This window comes from Lathamus discolor, chromosome 4 (genome assembly GCF_037157495.1).
Source record: "Lathamus discolor isolate bLatDis1 chromosome 4, bLatDis1.hap1, whole genome shotgun sequence".
Classification (NCBI taxonomy): Eukaryota; Metazoa; Chordata; class Aves; order Psittaciformes; family Psittacidae; genus Lathamus; species Lathamus discolor.
This window is the reverse complement of record NC_088887.1, coordinates 31,535,569-31,557,288: the sequence shown is the minus strand read 5'-3', so window position 1 is coordinate 31,557,288 and position 21,720 is coordinate 31,535,569. Positions and strand designations below refer to the sequence as shown.

General features: G+C 44.8%; 1 protein-coding gene across 1 annotated transcript in view; it reads right to left on the bottom strand.

Annotated features, from left to right (window-relative positions):
- CLIC6 (chloride intracellular channel 6) overlaps positions 1–17,053 on the bottom strand; it is a 31,219-nt gene extending 14,166 nt beyond the window's left edge. Inside the window, exon 1 of the mRNA XM_065676911.1 lies at positions 15,295–17,053. Within this exon, the coding sequence (XP_065532983.1) occupies positions 15,295–16,767 (1,473 nt within the window). The 5' untranslated portion in view covers positions 16,768–17,053. The remainder of the gene's footprint in view (positions 1–15,294) is intronic.
- Between the last annotated feature and the right edge of the window lie 4,667 nt (positions 17,054–21,720).

The following is a 21,720-nucleotide window of genomic DNA, read 5'->3' as shown; positions in this document are numbered from 1 at the left end:
TATCCACTCAAGTGGATTTGATTTTGGTTTTAGAATAAAGCAGACTCATCATAAGTCCTGTGTACTGAGTAGTGGAGGGGAAATGACAAAGTAGAGCACTAGCTGACTTTACACCTCAGTAATCCAATCTGCAAACTGAGGTGCTTTGGGAAGAGGACGTGTTAAAAAAGGGTAGGTGCCCAGATTAGCAAGCTACACAAAACCTGAAGACAGCTGCAGGCACAACTGCAGGAAGGAAACCTGGGGCAGGAACCAGCAACTCAATTAGTGTGCACATGGCTTGACCATGACCTGCTACTATACTGGAGGGAAGAGCCTGGTTTTGTTACAGAAACACAAACCCTCTCCATCCAGGTCCATGGATGCTGTGTGCCACATGGACAGGCAGCAGTGCAGAGTCCCACTGCACAAAACAGAATGGGATTAACCAAGAAGAAGCTGGAAGTGCTTCAAATCACTGGGTATGACAGCTTTCTTGTTCTCTTCCTCCCCCTCACAAAAAATGGAAACGCACAATGGTCCAGGAAGGAACGTTGGAGGTCCTGTCTGGCATTTCAGCAAAACATACGGACAAGTTTCAGCCAGATCGATGCTGGGGAACTATCTAATGATAACAACCAGACCTGCAGATGGAGCCTGCAACCCAGAAGGAACAGCAGGAGCACTTCCGGTGCTTTTTGGAACAGAGTGAATATGCTGCAAACTGATTACCCTGAGTTTAAGATACCAGAAAAATGGCTGGTGATAAAAAGTGGTAACTTTCAGACAGGTCTAAGTCACTGAGTTCAAGAGGCTGCGCTGGGTTCTGAAACCCATCAGCAGTTGTGTGTACCCATCAGATGTTAAATAGCCAACCACAAAACAGGCTACAAAGATGAGATCTTAGGAGTCCTGCTTTAAAATGCTGTCAGCTTGTGGAGCTCCAGGACACCAAGCAGCTGCCAAACTGATGCAAATACAAAACTACGGAAAAGGTGTGGCCGGGATCCTCAGACAGAAGGATTTCTTAGCCCTGCTTTCCTTTTTTAACTCATGAATACAGGGAAATGTAGACCATTATAGAAGCATCTAGGCACCAAAAATTAAGTACTGTACAAATATGTATAAGTACAGTGAAAATACTAACTGAAAGACTGCTCCTAACTTAAAAAACAAACAGAAAACTTATATATAGACCATTAGTGGGAATGCCAAAGGATTTTTGGAAGTCTTTTTACAAAACACTGTGGAGATTAGACAAAGCTAGGCCAAAAAGAGATGTCAAGGGAAAGAGAATGAAAGGAAACAAGTACAGGTGCAAGGAATTAACTTTTCACCTGCACATCTTCAACTGACCACAGAACACCATTAAGCTGGTTTTTGTGTGACCACGATTATAAGTAGTAAGCTAAAGGCCGAGTCTGCCTACAAACAGGATGATAATTTAGGCAATTTAGGGTTCTTCTGGCATTGATGGTGAGTTCAGGCTGAACCCCCACCTGCAGAAATAATGAAACTCTTGCTACCTCATATTTTAACATTTGAAGCTTGGGCAAGATCTATGTCTCCTGGCCTGGCCACCTATTAGCATTTCATAACATCTTCTAACAATTTCATTATTAAGGCTTTTCTCACTCTGTTAGGTTTCTGAAATTACACTATACTTTCTTTAATGCAGTGCTTGCATTAACTTACTATGATTGTTTTATTAGATTTCATAATTCAAATGTTCAGTATGGCTCTTTGCCAGAAATGGTTCTTCAAATGGTCTTGGTCCTCAGTTCACGCTGAGGGATTAACAGTGTGTTGGAGTTTCTTTACGGGATATTTCCCTCGACCCTGTTTTTATGTAGTGAGCAGTGGTCACAGCTTAAAGGGGTTATATACATCTGGCAATTCCAATCTTCTTTAAATGACAGAAAGGTAAAGAATTCTGAAGCTGTAATTTCCTCTGGTTTCAGCTCGCTCTCTCCCCTACATGCCAGCAGCCATTTCAGAGCAGAAAAAGCCTCCTTTATTCTAACTTTTGCTGCATTATGTACTTACGGTCTGCTGGGTAACTATTGCTGAAATTAACTTAATTACTTAGTAAGCAATTAAATGCTTTTGATGCATAGGAAGAAATTTTCCTTCATTAAGAAGTAACTTTGTAGCAATAAACTTCTTACCTTTGTCCGGTTACTTTATAAATAATGAGAAACAAAAGGCTCAAACTCACTCCTGTTACTTAGATGAAATCTGTTTACTTTTGATTTCAACAGCAGTCTGCCCAGTACTCCTGCTGAGCAGTGGGTCTGCCTGCACCCTGCCCTTCCAGTTCTGACAAAAATCATAAATAAAGGAATTATTAAATGATAATACTGTAAAGTGAACAAAACACAAGAGACTGTGGGTGAAAATTAAGATGTGCAGTATCTTGTAATACATTTGTAGAGGCTGTGGTTCACAGAATCACAGAATGGTTTGTGTTGAACGGGACCTTAAAGCACATCCAGTTCCAACCCCCTGCCATGGGCACGGATACCTTACACAAGACCAGTTTGCTCAAAGCTCCGTCCAGCCTGGCCCTGGACACTGCCAGGGATGGGGCAGCCACAGCTTCTCTGGGCAACCTGTGCCAGTGCCTCACCACCCTCACAGGGAAGATTTTTTTTCCTAATATCTAATCTAAATCTACCCTCTTTCAGTTTAAAGCCATTCCCCCTTGTCTTGTGACTACACATCCTTGTAAAAAGTCCCTCTCCGGATTTCTTGTAGGCCCCTTTAGGCACTGGAAGCTGCTCTAAGGCCTCCCTGGAGCCTTCTCTTCTCCAGGCTGAACAACCCCAACTCTCTCAGCCTGTCTACATAGCAGAGGTGCTCCAGCCCTCTCAGCATCTTTGTGGCCTCCTCTGGACTTGCTCAAGCAGGTCTGTGTTCCTCTTGTGTTGGGTGCCCCAGAGCTGAATGCAGTACTGCAGTTGGGGTCTCAAGAGAGCAGATAGGGAGAAATCATCTCCCTCAACCTGCTGGCCACACAGGTTTTACTAATATTCACTCTTATTTGCACTACAGAGATTGAAGATTAAACTTATGTATGTATGCAGTCTTACAGAAAAGTAAAGTAAACCAATTCTGTGATGTTACGCACACTGCTGTTGCTGGCCTTAGGCCGGGCCCTTCAGGTGGCCACAGGCGTTCTCATCCACAGCTGTGGTTCTCTACAGGGCAACTAAAGGCAGTCAACAGAGCTACTTTAAAAAATGGCTAAACCCAAAAGAAATCACAAAGGAAAAATGCGAATTACAGGTTTATCTTCTCAGATATCTTTCAGCTGCCTGTACCAAGTCTACACATAAAACCACTCTGGTAGCTACAGTATTTAGTATAACCTGGCACAGTGCTGAGCCTGGTTTTAGAGCAAAACGACTGGTGCCTCTCATGATGGTAAGGCAACTAAACATAGAAGATGCTTGCATATAGCTACCTGTCATCCACAGAACAGTAAATATGTAGCAATCAGGCAAAAGCAATCAGCAACCAGGAATCCACTGCTTTGTGAGCTCAACAATCATTTGCTTAAATAATTAATAAATAGCTTGAGTGATAAGGCCCATCCAAGCAGAGCTGTCTAAAGGAGGCTCCTTGCACGAGCAGATCCTCTCCCGCTGTGGGGAGGGGAAGCTGGATGCTCCTGCTGTAACACCAGTATTTGGGGGGCATCAGGAAGAGGTTCTCCTGGGGCTGCTTCGGCTTTGATGGGGAAAACTTTGTCTCGTGCTCCTACCAGTCAGGGGTGCCCACCTGGGCAGTGGCCTGTGGTGCTTCCCATTCTGTGTCTCATTCAGCTGGGCACCAAGGGAGGGGGCCAGCAAGCCCTGGTAGAAAGCTGGGCAAAATTCACCATTTTCCCAGGTTTCCATCTCTGGTTGTAGTGCAGCAGTCATGCACAGTCTTTCATTGGCCAGATACTAAAGGCTTCAGGCAAAGCAAACATCCTTTCTATGGTTTTTTAGATGCCTATCCACCAGCAACAATACATGCATACAGCAACCCTTTGTGACAGTTTACTTTTTCACTAAAACAGCTTGGAAAATTATTTCAACAAATAGTACTTTATCCCACCATTATTATCAATGCATTATCACTTATCTCTTATTTCACAAGACTTACTTAGATGACAGCAAACAGCAAGTTTCCAGGAACTGTGCACGACCAGGAGAACAGAGGCAAGGCAAGAAAAATCAAACATAAAAATAAGCAGGAAAATCAATGTGTGTCTAGCAACCACTGGAAACAAATCAGGTATAATTTAGTAGGGTATAAATTAGTCTTGCCCAATTTATGGATATCATTCTTCTACACGAGTAATTGGCATATTGAATGAACTATACTTGTTTTGTGTCTCACTCAAAATAGCATTACTTTCAGTCACCACTACTTGTTTACTTATTTATTACACAATGATAATGAATTATGTGTATTACACTCAGTGACTGAGACTTCTCAAAGCAATGTAAAGAACCATTGCCACTCCTCCAGTACAGAAGCCAGTTTATTTTAACGTGAGATGTGACAAAATCTCCATTGCTTATTACAAATAAAAAATCAAAAAACTAATCGAGTGGTTTATTCAGAAGAGAAGGTTTTAAGGAGAGGCAAAGGCGAATGGCTGCACAGGTGCCCAGGCTCCCCTCCCCCTGCAATTGGGGAGATGGAATACCATCATCCACTTTAACCACAACAGAAACATGCTGGCTAATAAATAAAAATACACAGTATTCAAAAAATCACCACCCCCCCAATTCTTATCCATTCCTTATGATTCAAGATTATCTTCAAAAACCTGCCAGTATTCTAAGGAAACCAAGAGCCTTTTAACTGAACACAGGTGAAAATCTGAGCTGGGAAGCACCGCTCAGTTAGAGATCACTGCTTTAATCTTATACCAACTAGTTCAAAACCCAAAGTTTCTTCTGCTGGGAATTCTGCCTACAGAGCTTGGGCCGTCTGTGTTTGTTTTAATGGGAACATTACCAGGTCACAAGCACACAAGCAGTAAACCAAATGCTATTAGCTATTTATCCTGTTACAAGAATTATGTTTAAATACCTCAGTGCTATTTCTAATCCGTATTTAATAACATGGCAAGATGCCAGCTGAACATTCTACATGGAGACAAAATTCTTATATCCTTTTTAAAGTCTTATAGGGAATTACTTCAACAAAAGAGCATTATATTCTTGAACACATAGGTCTGGGAGAAAAAGATTAACTGGCATTTCAATGACACATCCTGTTTTATACTTCACCATATAATACTTAACCTGTGACACACAGACATGCTGTTTCAATCTAAATGCAAAAACTATATAAGATACCTGTGATTTATGTTGTAAACAAATAAGTAAATAAATAAGAAATACCCAAATAAATAAACTATTTAATGCAGCTTCAGGGAGTTGGTCACTGAAGGCTTGAGAAAATAATTTGCCAATGGCATTTCAAAGTCTAACGTTTAAATCAAGAGGTGAAAATGAAAGATTACCCTCCAACAATTTGTGATATTTTGGTCCCCATAGAACATAATTCAAATGACCAGGTAAAATATCATATAGAAAAACCTGCCAGCTCCAGAGGGACCTGGCAAAGATGTGTCCTGAAAGAGCAGTTGAAAACTGGACATAAGTACCAGCCAAACCCCACTAGCTTGACAGAGAGGGTGGCTGAACTCTATTCCTTCCCTTCCTGGTGCAAATTCAAACTCAGGGCTATTCTTCATCTGGCTCTCCCCCACACCTCATTTCTATTCACAGGCTTTGAGAAAATATGGGATACACGGTATTGCTAATTAAAATACAGGTTTTAAATAAATACAGACTACATGAACCATACTGCAAACCAATCAGCTATAACACTGATACTCCTCAAAATAAAGACTGTCTGTGGTCCCTGCCCCCGGAGAGCCCCTGGCCCCTGCTGTGCTCCTGGCAAAAAGGAGGCTGATGGACTTGCTGAAAGGTTGGTAGCATGTTTGTTTCTGCAGGCAGCATAGGCCTCAAAATCTTTAGGTCTTTATGGTATATTTGGATCCCGTTTCAAGTTTCATCTGCGACCATTATAGAAAGGAAACTACTCAGGTTCTGTAACAGCTTTTAAAAACAATTTCAAAAATAACTATCAGGTAAATGTCAATGATTCTGCAAGACACAAATTAGCATTTTTTCTGAAATCTGAGTAAACGTTTAACTTCTTTGTAACTACCCCATTTGAATAACTTGGAAAAGGGCACACATCTGCAACTCCAGTCCTGCTGTAGTTCACTCTTAACAATTATGTTTCTAGTCTATTTTGAATATTCACATATGTGCTAAAATTTCAGCATATGAAGAGGAAACAAAGAAGACCAGAGATGCCACATTGGCATCTCTGCCTGCCTGTGAGGTTTCACCATAACCACCTCCCTGCACATGGCACACCAGGCAGCCAGCCGGTGTGCCAGCCCCACGCTCCTCGCAGGCAGGAGGCTGTGACAGGCACCCTCTTCCCAGAGAAAGCCTCCAGCAGTGGGGTCGGTGGCAGGCTGTACAAGTTAGCGCTGTTTGCTTTAAGAAGCTAAATATTTTTATGAAGGAATTAAAACACTTCAGTGCTGACAAGGTGGGTATTATTGAAAGCAACTGGAACGGAGTCACTCAACTTGTTCAGGCTTTTATCAGTAAATAATCAGACATTGCAAATGGAAATGCATACAAGTCTTTATCACAGTGTGACATTTTATTATCCGAGCATGAAAATAATCATTTAACCTTCACATGGCATTTACTTACACTCCTTGGGCAGAGTTCAAGGAACATGCAATTTCTTACTTTTTAAAAGAAGCAACAGGGCCTTTTTAGGGGAGACACAGAGAATAGGGTCAGTGATGGCGTTGGAGTCATCCTCCATCCTTCGCCTCCCCTTTCATATAATATGCATAATATTTCTTTTCACTACCTTAACTCCCTTTCCTACCTCTAAAGATGAAAGATCTGTCTCTTGCTTAAAAGTACACATTCACCGACAATTCAAAGCAGCTTCACCAGAGATTAGCATCCTGAAAAAGTGTGGTCATATTAATTTCCATTGTCACTCCTGCTTCGCCATATTTAAACTAGCTTCTGAAAAACGGCCATAAGTATAATTTTGCATGAATCCATACGAGACTGCAGGAAAGGCCAAAACACAGACGTCCTAGGATGGCTAACCTTGGCTGGTATACCCGTCAAGGTGAAAAGCCCAAAAAGGTAGAATTGTTTGTGGAAGTGGAACCATCACAAGGCTGCCTAATCCTTCCTGTGAACAGGACAGCAAAGTGCTGGAGTGAACCCATTTCAAATAGAAGAAGTCATGGAAGAAAAATTTGGGTTAGTATTAAAGATATCTAATAAACAGAAACAGACTTTTTAAAAATCAACAAATAATGGTTTATATTTACTGTTAGGGATGTTAGTAAAACCAAAATCCAGATTCTCAAGTGGACTGGGCACGATTTGTTACAACCTTGCTGGGAAAGGGACATGATACCTTTTCATCTTTTTAATGCCTATCACACCCTGCTTTCTCAAAGCACGTGGGTAACACATCTCTTATTCCACAAGCAATCACAAAATCCACAGGAACCAGAGGCTGCTGAATGCCATTGAAAATCTATATACTGCTACAACGGGAAATTATAGCAAATAGGCCATATATTGCCTAACTATATGATCGCTGGATATTCCTGGCTCCTTTCATTTTATCTTTCTAATGCTGTCTCACTTTGCAGGTAATTATTGTATGTTGATGGTGTCAAAGAGAGAGCAGGGGTAACTCTATGTGTCTATGGCACTGGCATGACAGAGGGACACACACTGATCTTCCACTTACGATCCAGGTAACATCACAATCTCAGTCACTCACAGCCAACATCCTAAGTACAGGGCAGCTACTGCTGTCTCCTGCATTTTGGCAGCTGTGCCTAAACCCCTTGTGAAGGAATCTAGACCTAACACTGACAGGTAATATTTCCCCCCAAAAAAGCTCTTAATTTTTATTTAATGAAGACCATTTGTAAAAATTCACCTGAATTTGCTAATCGTTTTAGTATTGTTGTAATTTTTAATTAATTAGCTAAATCCTTTTCCTCCACTTGCCCAGAAAATCATTCCCCACACACTTATGCTTCATAAAAAGGACATGGAACTGCTGGAACAAGTCCAGAGGAGGGCCACGAGGATGATCAGGGGACTGGAGCACCTCCCGTATGAAGACAGGCTGAGAAAGTTGGGTCTGTTCAGCCTGGAGAAGAGAAGGCTGCGTGGGGACCTCATAGCAGCCTTCCAGTACCTGAAGGGGGCCTATAGGGATGCTGGGGAGGGACTCTTTGTCAGGGACTGTAGTGATAGGACAAGGGGTAATGGGTTAAAACTTAAACAGGGGAAGTTTAGATTGGATATAAGGAGGAAATTCTTTCCTGTTAGGGTGGTGAGGCACTGGAATGGGTTGCCCAGGGAGGCTGTGAGTGCTCCCTCCCTGGCAGTGTTCAAGGCCAGGTTGTATGAAGCCTTGTGTTGGATGGTTTAGTGAGAGGTGTCCCTGTCCATGGCAGGGGGGTTGGAACTAGATGATCTTGAGGTCCTTTCCAACCCTAACCATTCTATGATTCTATGATTCTATGATTCATATTCATGAATACCATAAGTCCTGTAGGTTGGTTTGTTATCCATCTATATACAAACATGAATCAAGCCTCAAATTAAGCAGACAGCATGAAAATTCCCAGGGACAACTGCATGATAATCATGCAGCAATCAACAATGTTTCTGAAGAAGGCTGCAGCTCTCCAACCAGATTTATGAAACGAAGGTGCACTTCAGACAAACAGGGACCTAAGACAGAAAGCAGACAAGAAAAACTTCCATCCTTGCCCTGGTCTCTGAGGAGCGCAGGTAAGATCGGCCTTTTAACAAAGACAAACCTCAGGGGGCAGAGGCAGTATGGTTGAATTTTGGGCATCAGGCTGATCTCATCAGAAGCTGCTGCTGGGTTCAGCCAGCACGAAATACAAGCTGTGCCCTACGGCTGAATCAGGGGAGCCTCCACTGTTTAGCAAACAGCTTAACATAGCACGTGACTTTAAGCCTGTGCTTAAAGCAAAACACATGGTGAGGTGCTTTACTGAAGCAGGGAGCTGAGAGTAAGTAAAGCTGGAAAAAAGTCTAGGAATGGAGCTTTAAAGACATTTACTTCATTTCAGAACTTCTTTTGACTAAAACAAGCCTGCAAAGTGCAGAGATCTGCAGTCACGCTGACAATAAATAGATGCTTAAGGCTTGTACAATCCCACGGCACATGCAGTTTTAGGACTTCCAAAGCATGGACAAAAAGATGACTTCAAGAAGCATGACTAGATTACACACATACACAGAGAACATTACATGCAACTTCGCATTTCTCATCACTTATGTCTATCTGTTGCTTTGTGTCTTTCTGAAACAGGACTTGGCCTGTCAGCTGTCAGAACTGACACTGGCATAAACAGAGCACACCACTGCTCTGTTAAGCACCCCTCCGGGAGCAAAGCAGCAAAACTGTTTTTGCTGTAGCTTTCAAAGCTGCTCTGTAGTCAGCAGTTCCAAGGATTTTTGTTTCTTTGTAGCAGTCTAACCCTTAAAAAGGTGACAACCTGAATGGCCAGAAAGCAAGCGTGAGAAGTACAAATGAAAAAGATTGCACATTCAAAAAATTTGCATAGCTTTTTCAGAAGAAGGTTGGTATTGCTGCCTTTCACACCAAAGTCTACCAAGCACAGTTTAACTGAAGACCGCTGGAAGAGTACTCGGCCCCCAGAAAAACTGCTGCAGGTGCACCCAGCACACACAATAACCTGAAGAGTTATGAAAGGAATTTGTAATGCCAGTTCCTCTTAAGCTGCATTAGGGAACCCAAAATTGCCATATTCCATTTCTGAATAGAAAATAAAAAGGGCTGAGAAAGGGCAAATACCCATGGGAAAGAAGCCAGCTTCCTGCTTTGTACTACAGTCTTGGGAACAGACCCACAAAATGCCTTTGAACAAACACACCTCTGCTGATTCGGTACTTCTTGTACAGCTGTAAGTAGTCAAAGAATCAAAATCACCATACAAACAGCTCATTAACCAGCAGCCAAAAAAGAAGGGCCGTGCTGGTTTTGCTGGGCAGCCTTGTAAGTCTCAGTCCTGAGCAGATTTGATTTGATTCTGGTTTCAGCACATCTATCCTACACAGTGCTCCTGCTCTGCTCCAGGGGAGGGGGTTCCTCCTGAATGACTTTTCCCTTGTTCTAGGGTAACTTTCACAACTACTCACTTATAAAAGCACACAGGTCTCTTTAAAAAAGTGACAGGATTTTAGTGGCAGTAATGTCTTGCTTTCTTGAAGAAGGTATACAAAACGGAACTTGAGAAGAATAAAAACAGAGGGTGAGGAGAAAGGAGCAGGTGTGTTCCTCAAGGAAAATACAGTGTGGTTTTGACAGAAAGTGAAATGCAGCAGCAGTGGTTGGAATGCGGGCAAAGAGAAGCTGTCTCTTTCCTACCACTGCCCAAACCATATCAAATGGTACCCTGCTCATTTCATGGCAAACTGTATTCAGTGGCATCACACTAAGCTAATGCACTCACCTTTAGCAAGCTGGATGCCTCCCTTTGCTTGGATAAATATTCAATAACTAAACTCTTCCCCAAAACTCTTTTAATCTGTAAAAACAGAGCTAGTGTGACTCCTCACAGAGAAATCTTTACTTTCCACTCTCCCAAAGTCATCTAAACATGGAGCTCCCATGGTGAACCTACACTAAAAAAGGACAATAAGCATGTGTGTACTTGCATTTTAATACAGGATTCTATCCCTGGCAGTGTTCAAGGCCAGGTTGGACAGAGCCTTGGTTTAGTGCAAGGTGCCCCTGCCATGGCAGTGGGGCTGGAACTAGATGATCTTAAGGTCCTTTCTGAACCCTGACTATTCTATGATTCTATGTCAGCTATTCTCCTTATAAACCATACTCACCTAACCGATTTACAGACTGACTGCACCAGTGAGCAAAAATCAAGATCTTAAGCACAAATACTTACTGTAGATGTTTACATTAAGCATCACGCACAGTAGAGTCCACTGAATGGGCATTACAGGCTTTTTTCCAAGGATCTGAGCTCCTGCTGCCCATGGACTTTTTACCTATAGCACTCAGAGCCCAGAAGTTCAGTTTATACATTAAATATATATAAACCACAGATCCATCACATCACAGAAAAGGAGATTCTTTTTTGTGCTCTAGTATAAAACACCCATTGCCATTTAAGTTGGATACATTAACTGCAGTGTTTGGAGGCACAGACGCAAGCACTTGTTATTCCTGTCCTATCTCCTGTCTCTACTCACAGAAAGGCTTTTGCTTTCTCATGTATTAGCACTTTCAATAATTTGGCACAGCTCTAAGTATATGAAATCAGTCAAGCACATCTCAGGAATGGTGGAAGGAAATTCTGTTTCACTAAAGTAACCTCGGGCCCTGGCAGGAATGAAATAACTCTTTGAATCAAAATAAATTACTTTGATTTAGATACCAAGAATGTCACGAAACTGAATATGTTATGAAAGCCTATTACTTTTTGTCGAATAAAATCTATTCCCTGAGGTTCATGGTCAACTTCTACTGTATACTCTTTAACCCAGAAACTAAGCAAGTAATGTTTTGGAAGATGAGCAAATCTCAGAAGAAGATTTTCAGAGAAGGCCTTGTGCTCAAGCTGGGTTGTTTGGCTGACGGTCTGTGTTCAGCAACTACAGATAAATCACTATCCCTAGAAATCTCTGGAACGATGAATTCTGCAGTTGTGACTCTGGTGCTTATGTTTCCTATCTGTAAGGAAATTTGAAATTCATCAGTAGATAACCTTGGAGGTTTTTGGTTGTTTGGGTATTTTTTTGGAGGAGTGTGGGAGTTTTTTGGTTGACTGGGTTCTGTTTGGGGTTTGTTGTTGTTGTTTTCAGGTTTAGGTTTGTGGAGGTTTTTTTATTTTATTTAGAAATAAACTCTGAAGTCCTACATAAAGGTTTAAATTGCTTAAAATTAACTAATTTTAGTGAGAACTCCATTTCATTCAAAGGGTATGATAAATATGACATTTACTGAAGTTTCCTGGCAAATAAAGGTCTTTTACCACATCAGGAAAAAGAAAAGCATACCTATACCATTGACCTTAGAAGACCAGGTAGCAAGCTTCAACATTCACAAGGTGTCCTACCCAAGGTCCCAGATATGCTTGGTTGTATTACCAAAGACTGATTGGAAAGTATATCTGGATGATATACTTTGCAAACATTTGCATTTGCAACACCAGAAACACCCAGTGTTGCTATCTAAAGGAAATATATGATCGATACTGTTTCATGGGAAAATGGGAACCAGGTAAGCACCTAAGTGAAAATCTCAAAGCAATTCTGATACAGCTTTGTCCTTACAACCAAAAAGTCTTAGGTAGTTCAGCTTCATTAAATTCAGTCACCCAAACACAGTTGTCTGCTGTCTCTGAGATGCCCTAGTGTAGCCTGCCTGGCATTGAGCTGCTGGTCCAGAAGGACATTATCTCCCATAGACGCTACTAACCCTGCTGAGTGCTAGAGTATCTCAAAAGCATAAGGTCTCAACACTGGACCCTGCATGTCTAAGTTCAAACTAAATAGCACTGCATAGCAACACAAATCAGCTTAAAAGCACAACTGCTGGTACCCATGCTTGTGGAACTAAAAGGAACTTTGCCACCACTACACAGAGGTAGACATGAGATACATGATATTCACAACACAGAAATGCATACATGCAAAATGAAATGAACCACAGCAGGAAGCAGAAGAGGAAAAAAAATGCCAACATAAAATAAACAACAAGCCCTCTAAAAACAACAAGCTTGATCAACAATTAAAACAAGAAACACTACTCGTCATACAGTTATTCCTTAAAAGTTTCTTTCTGATGGTCATGATTCTGTTTGCTATTCTTAAAACATTATTACCAAGTACTTCAGTGTTAGCCAAATCTAGTGTCACGCTCCCTAGCAGGGAAACTGTGATGATCATTCAATCACTATTACTGCATTATTTTCTTGTGAGTTTTCTCTTATCATAGGACTTACTTCTAAAAATTCCTCTGTATTTGCATTGTGCTATCAAACCATGGCACAGCCCTCCTATTTCTAGCACTGTGCATTTAGGCACAGACAACAGGCAGACAATCCCACATATCTTGACCACTTATGGGTAAGCCAAAAATCAACAGGCAGGTGAAATGAACAGTAATAGGCATGACAAAGAAATTAGAAACATGACACACAACAAGCTCAGTATTTTAAACAGCCTAATCACTTCCCTGCTTCTAGCACTGTTATAGAATGCTACTTTTAAACAGATGTTTGAAAAGGGTCATGGAGCTGATGGATAATGTATTTATAAGGAAATCCTCAACTGCACAGAGGAAGCACAGAAGGTGCTTGTGAGAAAGGCAGCAGAAGGGTGGAAGAAGTCAGCAGCACTTGCAAAGTAGAGGTGGGTGTCAAAATCTCAAAAGCATGTAAGAGCTAATAGGCAGACATAGAGTAGTGATATCATGCAGCATAAGAGGGGTGACCACATCCATTAGAAACACACATGGGAAGGGAAGCATTACAGGCTGAAAACAAATGTTTGCATTCAGCTTGGATCACCTTCTCACTTCCTTAGCCCTTGAGTTTTAGCAATGGCTCAGAAAGGAGCACTATGTCTGTGGACCAGATGCTGTGGTCAGATACAAACATGCAATAATCCCAGAGTTCATGGTTTCCCATGTTGGAATCTACTCTCCCCTTTTTCCCATCAAAATACATCAGCAGCTATTTAAGCACACCAACATGTATGTTAAAACCTACTTTAACATACATAACAATCTCCCTCCTTTTATACCCCTTTCTTGCTGTCAAGAGAAGAGTGAAAAGATAGTGTGTCTCAACGTGACAACAAGAGCAGCATGTACATGAACTTTCCTGACAGCAGGAAAGAGAAGTGCTTCTCATTTCCCAGGGTGGTGGCCTGGAACATTTTGGTGGGTAGGGAGATGCTGTCCTGTAGGTATTTTTTTCTTCCATTAAACTGGAGAAATTTGTGCCAACCCCTAAAACACTAATCCAATCTCACCTAAACCAGCCTCACCTAAAATAATCTAGCTCCAGGTGAGGTACAATATTCAAGCTTTGTAATATTTCTCCCCTGAAATCATTAGAAAAGCAGCTGTATTATTTTCTAGGCACTCTTAAGTTACTAACGCTAAGTCGATCATAAAAAAGCTCCTTCTTTGGTCTTTATTAATTTACAGATATTTTCAAAAACTGTGCTTAATCCTAATATCTGGGGACTAGAAAGTCACAACAGCTCTAATTTTGACAACTGTGCTATTCCATAAAGCACGCACCCAAGTGCAATAATGCTCACGTAGTCTTTCTGACTTTGGCCTCTGCCACTCTCCAGCATTCCCTGATGCATATAAGAGCATATAACAAGAATTTAGCAAGTTACAAACTTGTCCTTGAAAAGGTAACCTAACCTTGCAAAGGTAAACTGAGATACTCCTGGAGAAGGAGTATGTTTATCATAGTTTATTCGAACTCCTACTGCTTGAAGAAAATTGCAGCGTGGCTGTCAACCACAGTTCATGTTGGAAAATCCCAGTATCACATTTTAAATAGTATTTTCCAGTTTATTCTATCTCAGCCCCCTTCTTACTGCATTCTGTGGATCTTAAAATCCTTTGAGAACTCATGTCATAAGTCACAGCTAGCAATTCCAACAGATGCTGCTGGGTACATTCCTACCTCTGCCCTCGCTCCCAGCCCCATGGTGAGGAGGGCACAAGCAGTGTCCCCGAGTCCACAAAAACTGAGATCCCTGCATACCCTTTCCATTCCAACCTAGAGAATCCTCAAGTAACCTAGCACAGGGCCAACCAGGGGTAACTGGGGGAGACCTTGCAGGTCAGGTCTGTGCTTGAGCAGCCTCACCAGCTCCAAGGGGCTGGGTAAGGCCTGACCTTCAGTCACCATGCTGGAAGCCCTGTACCATCCTGCCTGCTGGAGGAACGAGGAGCCAGCAGCAAGTTTATTAAGGGTATTAATAATCAAATCACCTTTGCTAGGCTGGACTTCTGCCTGCCAGATTTAAATGCCACCCATCACAGGAGCTGTCCAGGGCTCCTGGAGAAGGGGAAGGTCACGCACACAGGTTTCCGCTGGAGCCCCTTACACCCTACCTTGACGAAGAGAGAGATGTCGTGTTCCTGCTTCTCCTCATCCTCCTCCAGGGCGGCAGGCGAACCGCTTTCGTCCTCCTCGTCCTCCGCCCGGCCGTTAAGGCTCCGACCTGCCTTGTCCCACTCGCCACCCTCAGGGCCCGGGGACCCGCTGCGCTGCCCCGCCGCGCCTCCTTCCCCTGCCCCCGAGGCCTCGCTCCCCTCTTCCATCACCGCCGGGGCACCGGCTCCCTGCTCCGCCACCGCTGCCTCCACTCCGTCCTCGCAGACGGGGCCGACCGACGACCGGTGTCCGCCGTCAGCCTCCCCTCCGGCCGGCATCGCCACCTCTGCTTCCCCGCCGCTACTGGAAGCCACCTCGCTCCCCGCCGGGGCCACCGCCTCCTCGGCTGCCACCAGGGCTGCCTCCCGCACCGCATCCTCAGGGTCTTTCCCAGCCAGTGCTGTCCCTGCAGGCTCCTCCGGGTCCGTCCCCGCGGGGGCTGCCTCCCGCACCGCCTCTTCGGGATTCGTCCCCGCCGGCTCTGTCGCCGCAGGCTCCTCGAGGTCTATCCCCGACAGAGCTTCCTCCTTCACCTCCTCCTCGGGGTCTGTCCCCGACGGAGCTTCCTCCTTCACCTCCTCCTCGGGGTCTGGCCCCGACGGAGCTTCCTCCTTCACCTCCTCCTCGGGGTCTGGCCCCGCAGCCTCTTCGGGGTTTGGCCCCGCCGGGTCTTTCGCCATTGTCTCCTCGAAGTCTGTCCCCGACGGCGCTTCTTCTCTCACTGCCTTCTCAGGGTCTGTCGCTACTGGGACTGTCACCATCTCCTTCTCGAGGTCTGGCCCCGCCGGGGCTGCCTCAACCTCTCCGGGTTCCGTCCCCGTCGGGGCCACGGTCGCGTCCTCAGACTCCATTCCCGCCGAGGCTGCCTTCTCGGGTTCCGTCCCCGCCGGGGCTACCTCCTCGGGCTCTGTTCCTTCCGGGGCTGCCTCCTCGGGCTCGGTCCCTGCCGGGTCTGCCTCCTCGGGCTTCGTGTTCACCGGGGTCACCGCCGCGCCCTCGGGTTCTGCCCTTGCCGCCGTGGAGCCCTCGGGCGCGTCTACCCCCGTGGCCGCCTCCACCGGTTCCTCTCCCGGCAGACCCTCGTCCCCCGATCTTTCCCCGTCGGGAACTCGCTGCTCAGCCCCCGCCGGAGGCTGCTGCTCCGCGCCCGGCCGGCCTGACATCTCTGCCGCCCCCTCGGGGAATCCGCTCCCCGTCCCAGCGCTGCCGCCCGGGGCCACCTCCGCCTCGGCCGCTTCCTGCCCAGCCATTGCCACCCCGCTCAGCCGCGGCGCCTCGCACTGCGGGGATCCGTTCGGGGATTCCGCCGTCCCTTCTGCGGGCATCCCTGGCTGCGGCTCTCCGGCGGCCGCTTCCTCACCGCCTCCTTCCCGAGGGACATCGCTCCCCTCCGGCGGCGGGGAGCCGGACCGTCCCGGGCTCTCCGCCATGCCGGCCTCTCCACGGGACCCTAAAGCGCAGCAGCACGGGCGCGTCCGGCCGCCGGAACGAGCGGGAACGAACGGGAGGAAAAAGAGCCGCTGCCGAGGATCAGCACCGGGCACCGACGGGGGGGACGGCGACGCCTGCGCAGGGCCAGCCCCGGGCCCGCTGCGTGTGTGAGGAGGGGGGGCAGCCGCAGGTGCCTGGGCTCCTCCTCCTGCCGCTCCTGCCCCGCACAGGGCAAGGCCAGCGCGTCCCTCGCCCCCCAGCCCACACCTCTCCGCCTCGGCAAAGCTCTTCTCCGCTGACTTCGGCTGTAGCTGGCACGGGAGGAGGGGCGAGAGCCTAACCGTGACCGCGACCTCGGTGACACCAAGCGCTGCCAGCCTTCTCTCCTCTCGGCCACCTCCTGCCTACCCGCCGGCTGCTTGCAGGTGCTCGGCGGGACTGGAGCCTTTTCAAAGAGTGCCCCAAGCCAAGCCCTGTCCCTTCCCCGCCGCTCACCTCTAGCAGCCCCACCGGGTCTGGACATGCCTGCTAAGCAACTGCTGCCCTCCTGTGCTTTGCCTCCCTATCCCGACCCCCCTCCCCCCCCCCCCCCCCCCCCCCCCCGCCGAAGCCCCTCAAAACTGTATTTCTGCCATTGCTTTTTCCCTTCGCTGCTTTTCACAGCCACAGGCATAGCGTCACTTGCAGCCCTGCTGCTCTCCGCAGCCACAAGCCTTGCGATACTGACATATGGGACCGACAGCCACCCAGCGGCTGAGGGCTTGCTGGCCACCAGAACAAGGAGTGGATGTCATTCTTCAAATCCAGGTTTACAAGGGGAACCAGTAATCCCCCTGCTGCTGCTGATGCACTGAAACTGGCAGAGCCCTGACAGTCTTGCAAGGGTTTCTTAAAAATACAGATGAACCAATACCTCATCTCAGCAGGTACTCAGTATCTGAAGCCTATTCCCAGGCCTCTTTAGGCTGCACCAAACGTTGTGAAGAAAGGAAAATATCCTTACCGACTTGCAAAAGTTGTCAGAGGAAACATCCAAACTCAGTGTAAAAAAAAAACAACCTACATTTGCATACTTTTAAGTAGCTTAATATGTGACCAAGTGAAGCACTATGTGCCTCTGTGAGTTTGCATTTAAATGTGATGAGAAATAGCATGTTCTGTACAGAGAGGGTAGCTGGTGTGAAAGAAGTGCTAACTTCTAGCTTGGGTAAGGCAGCTTCAGGTTTATCCCACATACCTTCTTCTGTTCCACACATCTTTTCACACTTCTGGAAATTTCTCTAGCTTCTGGAGGCCCTTTACAGAAATAAGGACAATCAGCAGGTTCTGGTGTGAGGATAAGCTGCAGTAGATTTGCTTGCAAGAAAGAAGACATTTTCTAGGAGATCCAGCCAGCTCTAGTCCCACTCTTCTCGGAAGTGATTTATGAGAAAGCATTACTTAAGCTATTGGAATGGAAAATAGTTTTCTAGGTGCAGAGACAATAGTGGATGGCAAAGTTAGCTGAGAGGAGTTAGGTATCATATTTAAAAAAACATGCAGTTAAACAGTTTTATGTATGTGTATGTAAACCCACATTTTTATGTCTGAGAGTAGAAGGAGCAGAGACATACTGAACACACGGGTTTGGAATGGGTGGGAAGGGAGAAGATGCAGCCAACAGGAGATGAGAAATACTATAAGATAAATCACTCCATCAATACCTGTTCTGAGAAAAATAAATAGACAATAATACAATAAACAATCCTGAAGCTAGTTTTCATAGAACTTATGCTTGCCACTGCCAGTGAGACAAAAGAACAGGAGCAGTTGTGTTCAAAAGAGATGCTTCTTGAAGATTTAGGAATAGAGGCTTAGCATCTGGCAATGGAGGTATTGCAGCTGGACCCATTGTAAGGCAATTACTTCACTTGTCTTTTATGGGTTATAATATTGGTAGAATGACAAATCTCAGTCACCTCTAGTTATACATAGATAATATTGGTTTACTTGTCCTAACCCTTGCTGAAGGGTTCTGGCTGCAGAGCTTATTCATTAACATCAGTATCCCATTTTTCTTTATTTGTCTATTTCCTGCTCTGTAGCTCATAGTACGAAACAAGGTGAGGATTTCAAGGCCAGCAAAAAACCTTTCAGTGATAAACACTGCCTCATAGTTAACATTGGGCAATGTTTAAGTGTAGCAAAAGATTAGCTCTTTAAATACTCATGGAAGTCTAACAAAGGAGGACCAGAAAAGGATCAGCAGCTGTCAACACCACCTTGACAGACAAGGTGTTTTTATCTTCGTAGGACAGAGAAAAGTTTAAGGTACCGTGTTTGATACAATTACCATTTTTCCATAGTAATGATTGCTAGTTTGTAACAGATCTTGCTGTGTTTTTCCTCGAGAATAGGAACAGACATTTTTGAATTCTGCTGGAGTTGACACCTAGCAGTGACTTGTGCAAGCACTGGGTTAATGTCACGGATCCAGCAGGTCAACTTGCTGGTCCCCATGCAAGCAAGAGACAAAGTAGGAAGTCTGAGAAGCAGGGACAGGGTAAAGAGTGTTGAGGTAGGCACAGTTCACAGGAGAGCTGACAAGTCAGCTTGACATTGCTCCTTGTCACCCTTCAGCATCGTGGTTTCACAAAGGCAGTTTTAAAAATGCACCATTAAAATTGGATCTGTCTCAGTGAAATCCCAGAGCTTTGGATATCTGTTGTTCTGTGCTCACTGCATTCAGCACTCTCCCCCTCTATCTCAGTTACTTAACAATTAATCTCTCCAGCTTCACACTCCTCCCATACACTACCTTCAAGCTCTTTACACCCCATCTGTTTCTAAAATAGGTCCTTAGCTAATAAATACTATTTTCTCAGTTCGGCTTCAGGAAGGATTACTGCAAAACTTCTTAATTTAAAAGATGAGTGCAGGTAATTAAATATCACAGATGTTAGACATTAGTGGACAACATGAAGATCCCTTTATAGTCTGTTAGTGAACAAGTTATATCCCTGAGGGAATATCTCAATTAGGCTGTACTTGCTTGGATTATTGCAACTTCTTTCCCTTTCCTGGTTTACAGGGAGTTGCAGAGCAAGGTTGTAGTTTTTGCAGCCTGAGGTAAGGAAAAAATGCCTATGGAATTACAAGGGTCTCAGAGAAAGCCCTCCCCACCACCCTGCTTAACTCCTGGGACAGGTCAGGCTCACTGCAAAGGGAGCAGACTAGTGTATTTGTTCATGCCTCTGAGAATCCAGTTCACAGTCCTGTGCTGTGCCAAACACACATATGCTAAATATTTAATGCTTTGCCCTAAAAAACTGGAGTTACAGAGTCAGCAAGGCTTTTTTTTTTGCCTCCCTGTGCAGGCCATTGCCTCCCACAGAAGCTTGCTCTGCCTGTTCCCTGGTGCCTGCTCTGACTGAAGTTGTGCTATTTCATCAGGCATATGCATCTGCTCTTCTAGAGTTTGCTGCATTTCAGAAGTGAAGCTACATATCCCCAGGCCAAAAGCTGCCTGCACACCATTTGAATTCTGCTTGTTTCTGCCAGATGCTGACTAACTACTATTTTGCACTGAAGCCAGAGTGAAATAAGGGTGAGCAGAGCATCCAGAAATCAGGGGGCATTTAACTGGGTTCCCCACCATGGGATGGAGGGAGGGATTTATCAGAGTAAACACAGACAGGTACAAACTTCATGTCTGCAAACCCTGGGGCCAAGATCTAGTGAGCAGAGTAAGTGAAATGATTCTTCTCACCCCAAGGTAAATGTCTAAAGCAGACCAGATGGTCCTTGGCAGAAAAGTGCCTATTTCTCTACACTGAGTATACGAAGACCTGAGGGTGATTGGCTCAGAGGGGTGATGTCTGTGCTAAACACATCGAAACTCATACGAGATTAATTCTATCCCAAGTGATTCCCTTACAGACCGAAACTTGAAAATGGACATTCAGCAAAAGCCAGTTCTGTATTCTTCTATTCAAAATGTTGTTTCAACTGAGGAAAAGACAGTTGCAAGTGGAAAAATAGTATTGGAGAACTACAGTTTTTAGTGCTTCCAAACTACATGTATGTTTGCTATGTTAGTCCCTGGTTTCTCAAACTTGTGTCAAGTAGTCAGTGTGGCATTCTGTTACTTCATGGTCAAAAGGGTGTTTAGTCTACCCAAACAAATTAAAAGGGAGAGATGCCTTGTTGAAAATCACAGCAGCATGCTGCATGTTGCGGTGGATGTGTGATGCCATCTGTATTTAGTGTTCTGAGCTTCCCAGCACTAAGCTGATTAGGGGCAACTGGCTCCCTTCCCAGCTGCTTAGGGGCAGTCTGCTTGGGAAGAAGCTAGGGATGTACACACGCAAGGTGGGGAAAAGCCTGGTGGTGGCCTAGGAAGCACAGAAAGCCAAGCTACCTGTAACCAAGGTTGAAAAAGCAGAGAGAGGAGATGAATCTTTTTGCTAGATACTGCCAGTCCCTCTCTTCCTTCAGTTTGTTACTCAGTTCCCTGAATTCCTGGCATCTCACAAAGCCACAGGCACCAAAGCAGCCTGTACTTAAATTCTGAATAAAACATTCTGAAGTGTGTCAGAAAAATAGAAGAATATCAATAATAAAGCTTTCAGGAAAAAACATAAATGAAAGGTCTCTGTACTGCTAATTATTTTAGGTACTTAAAAATCTGTTCATTCTCTCATTTTCCAGAAGAGTCTTTGACTTTCCTATTCTTATATTTCACTTTTATTTTTGCCAGCAATATTATTTTAATGAAGCAATAGTGTCCTTCATCTGCTGCAGGAAAGATAACAAACAGACTTTATATGTAGTTGTTTTATTGTCAAGTATCATATCTAATTCAATAAAATGATGGTTTGGAATTAACTTTAGAATGCCCCAGGCAAGCATCAAGGTCCTAGAAAGTCTGATGACTGTCCTGGAGCCTTGTATTACCTTGCTTGCTAGCTAGC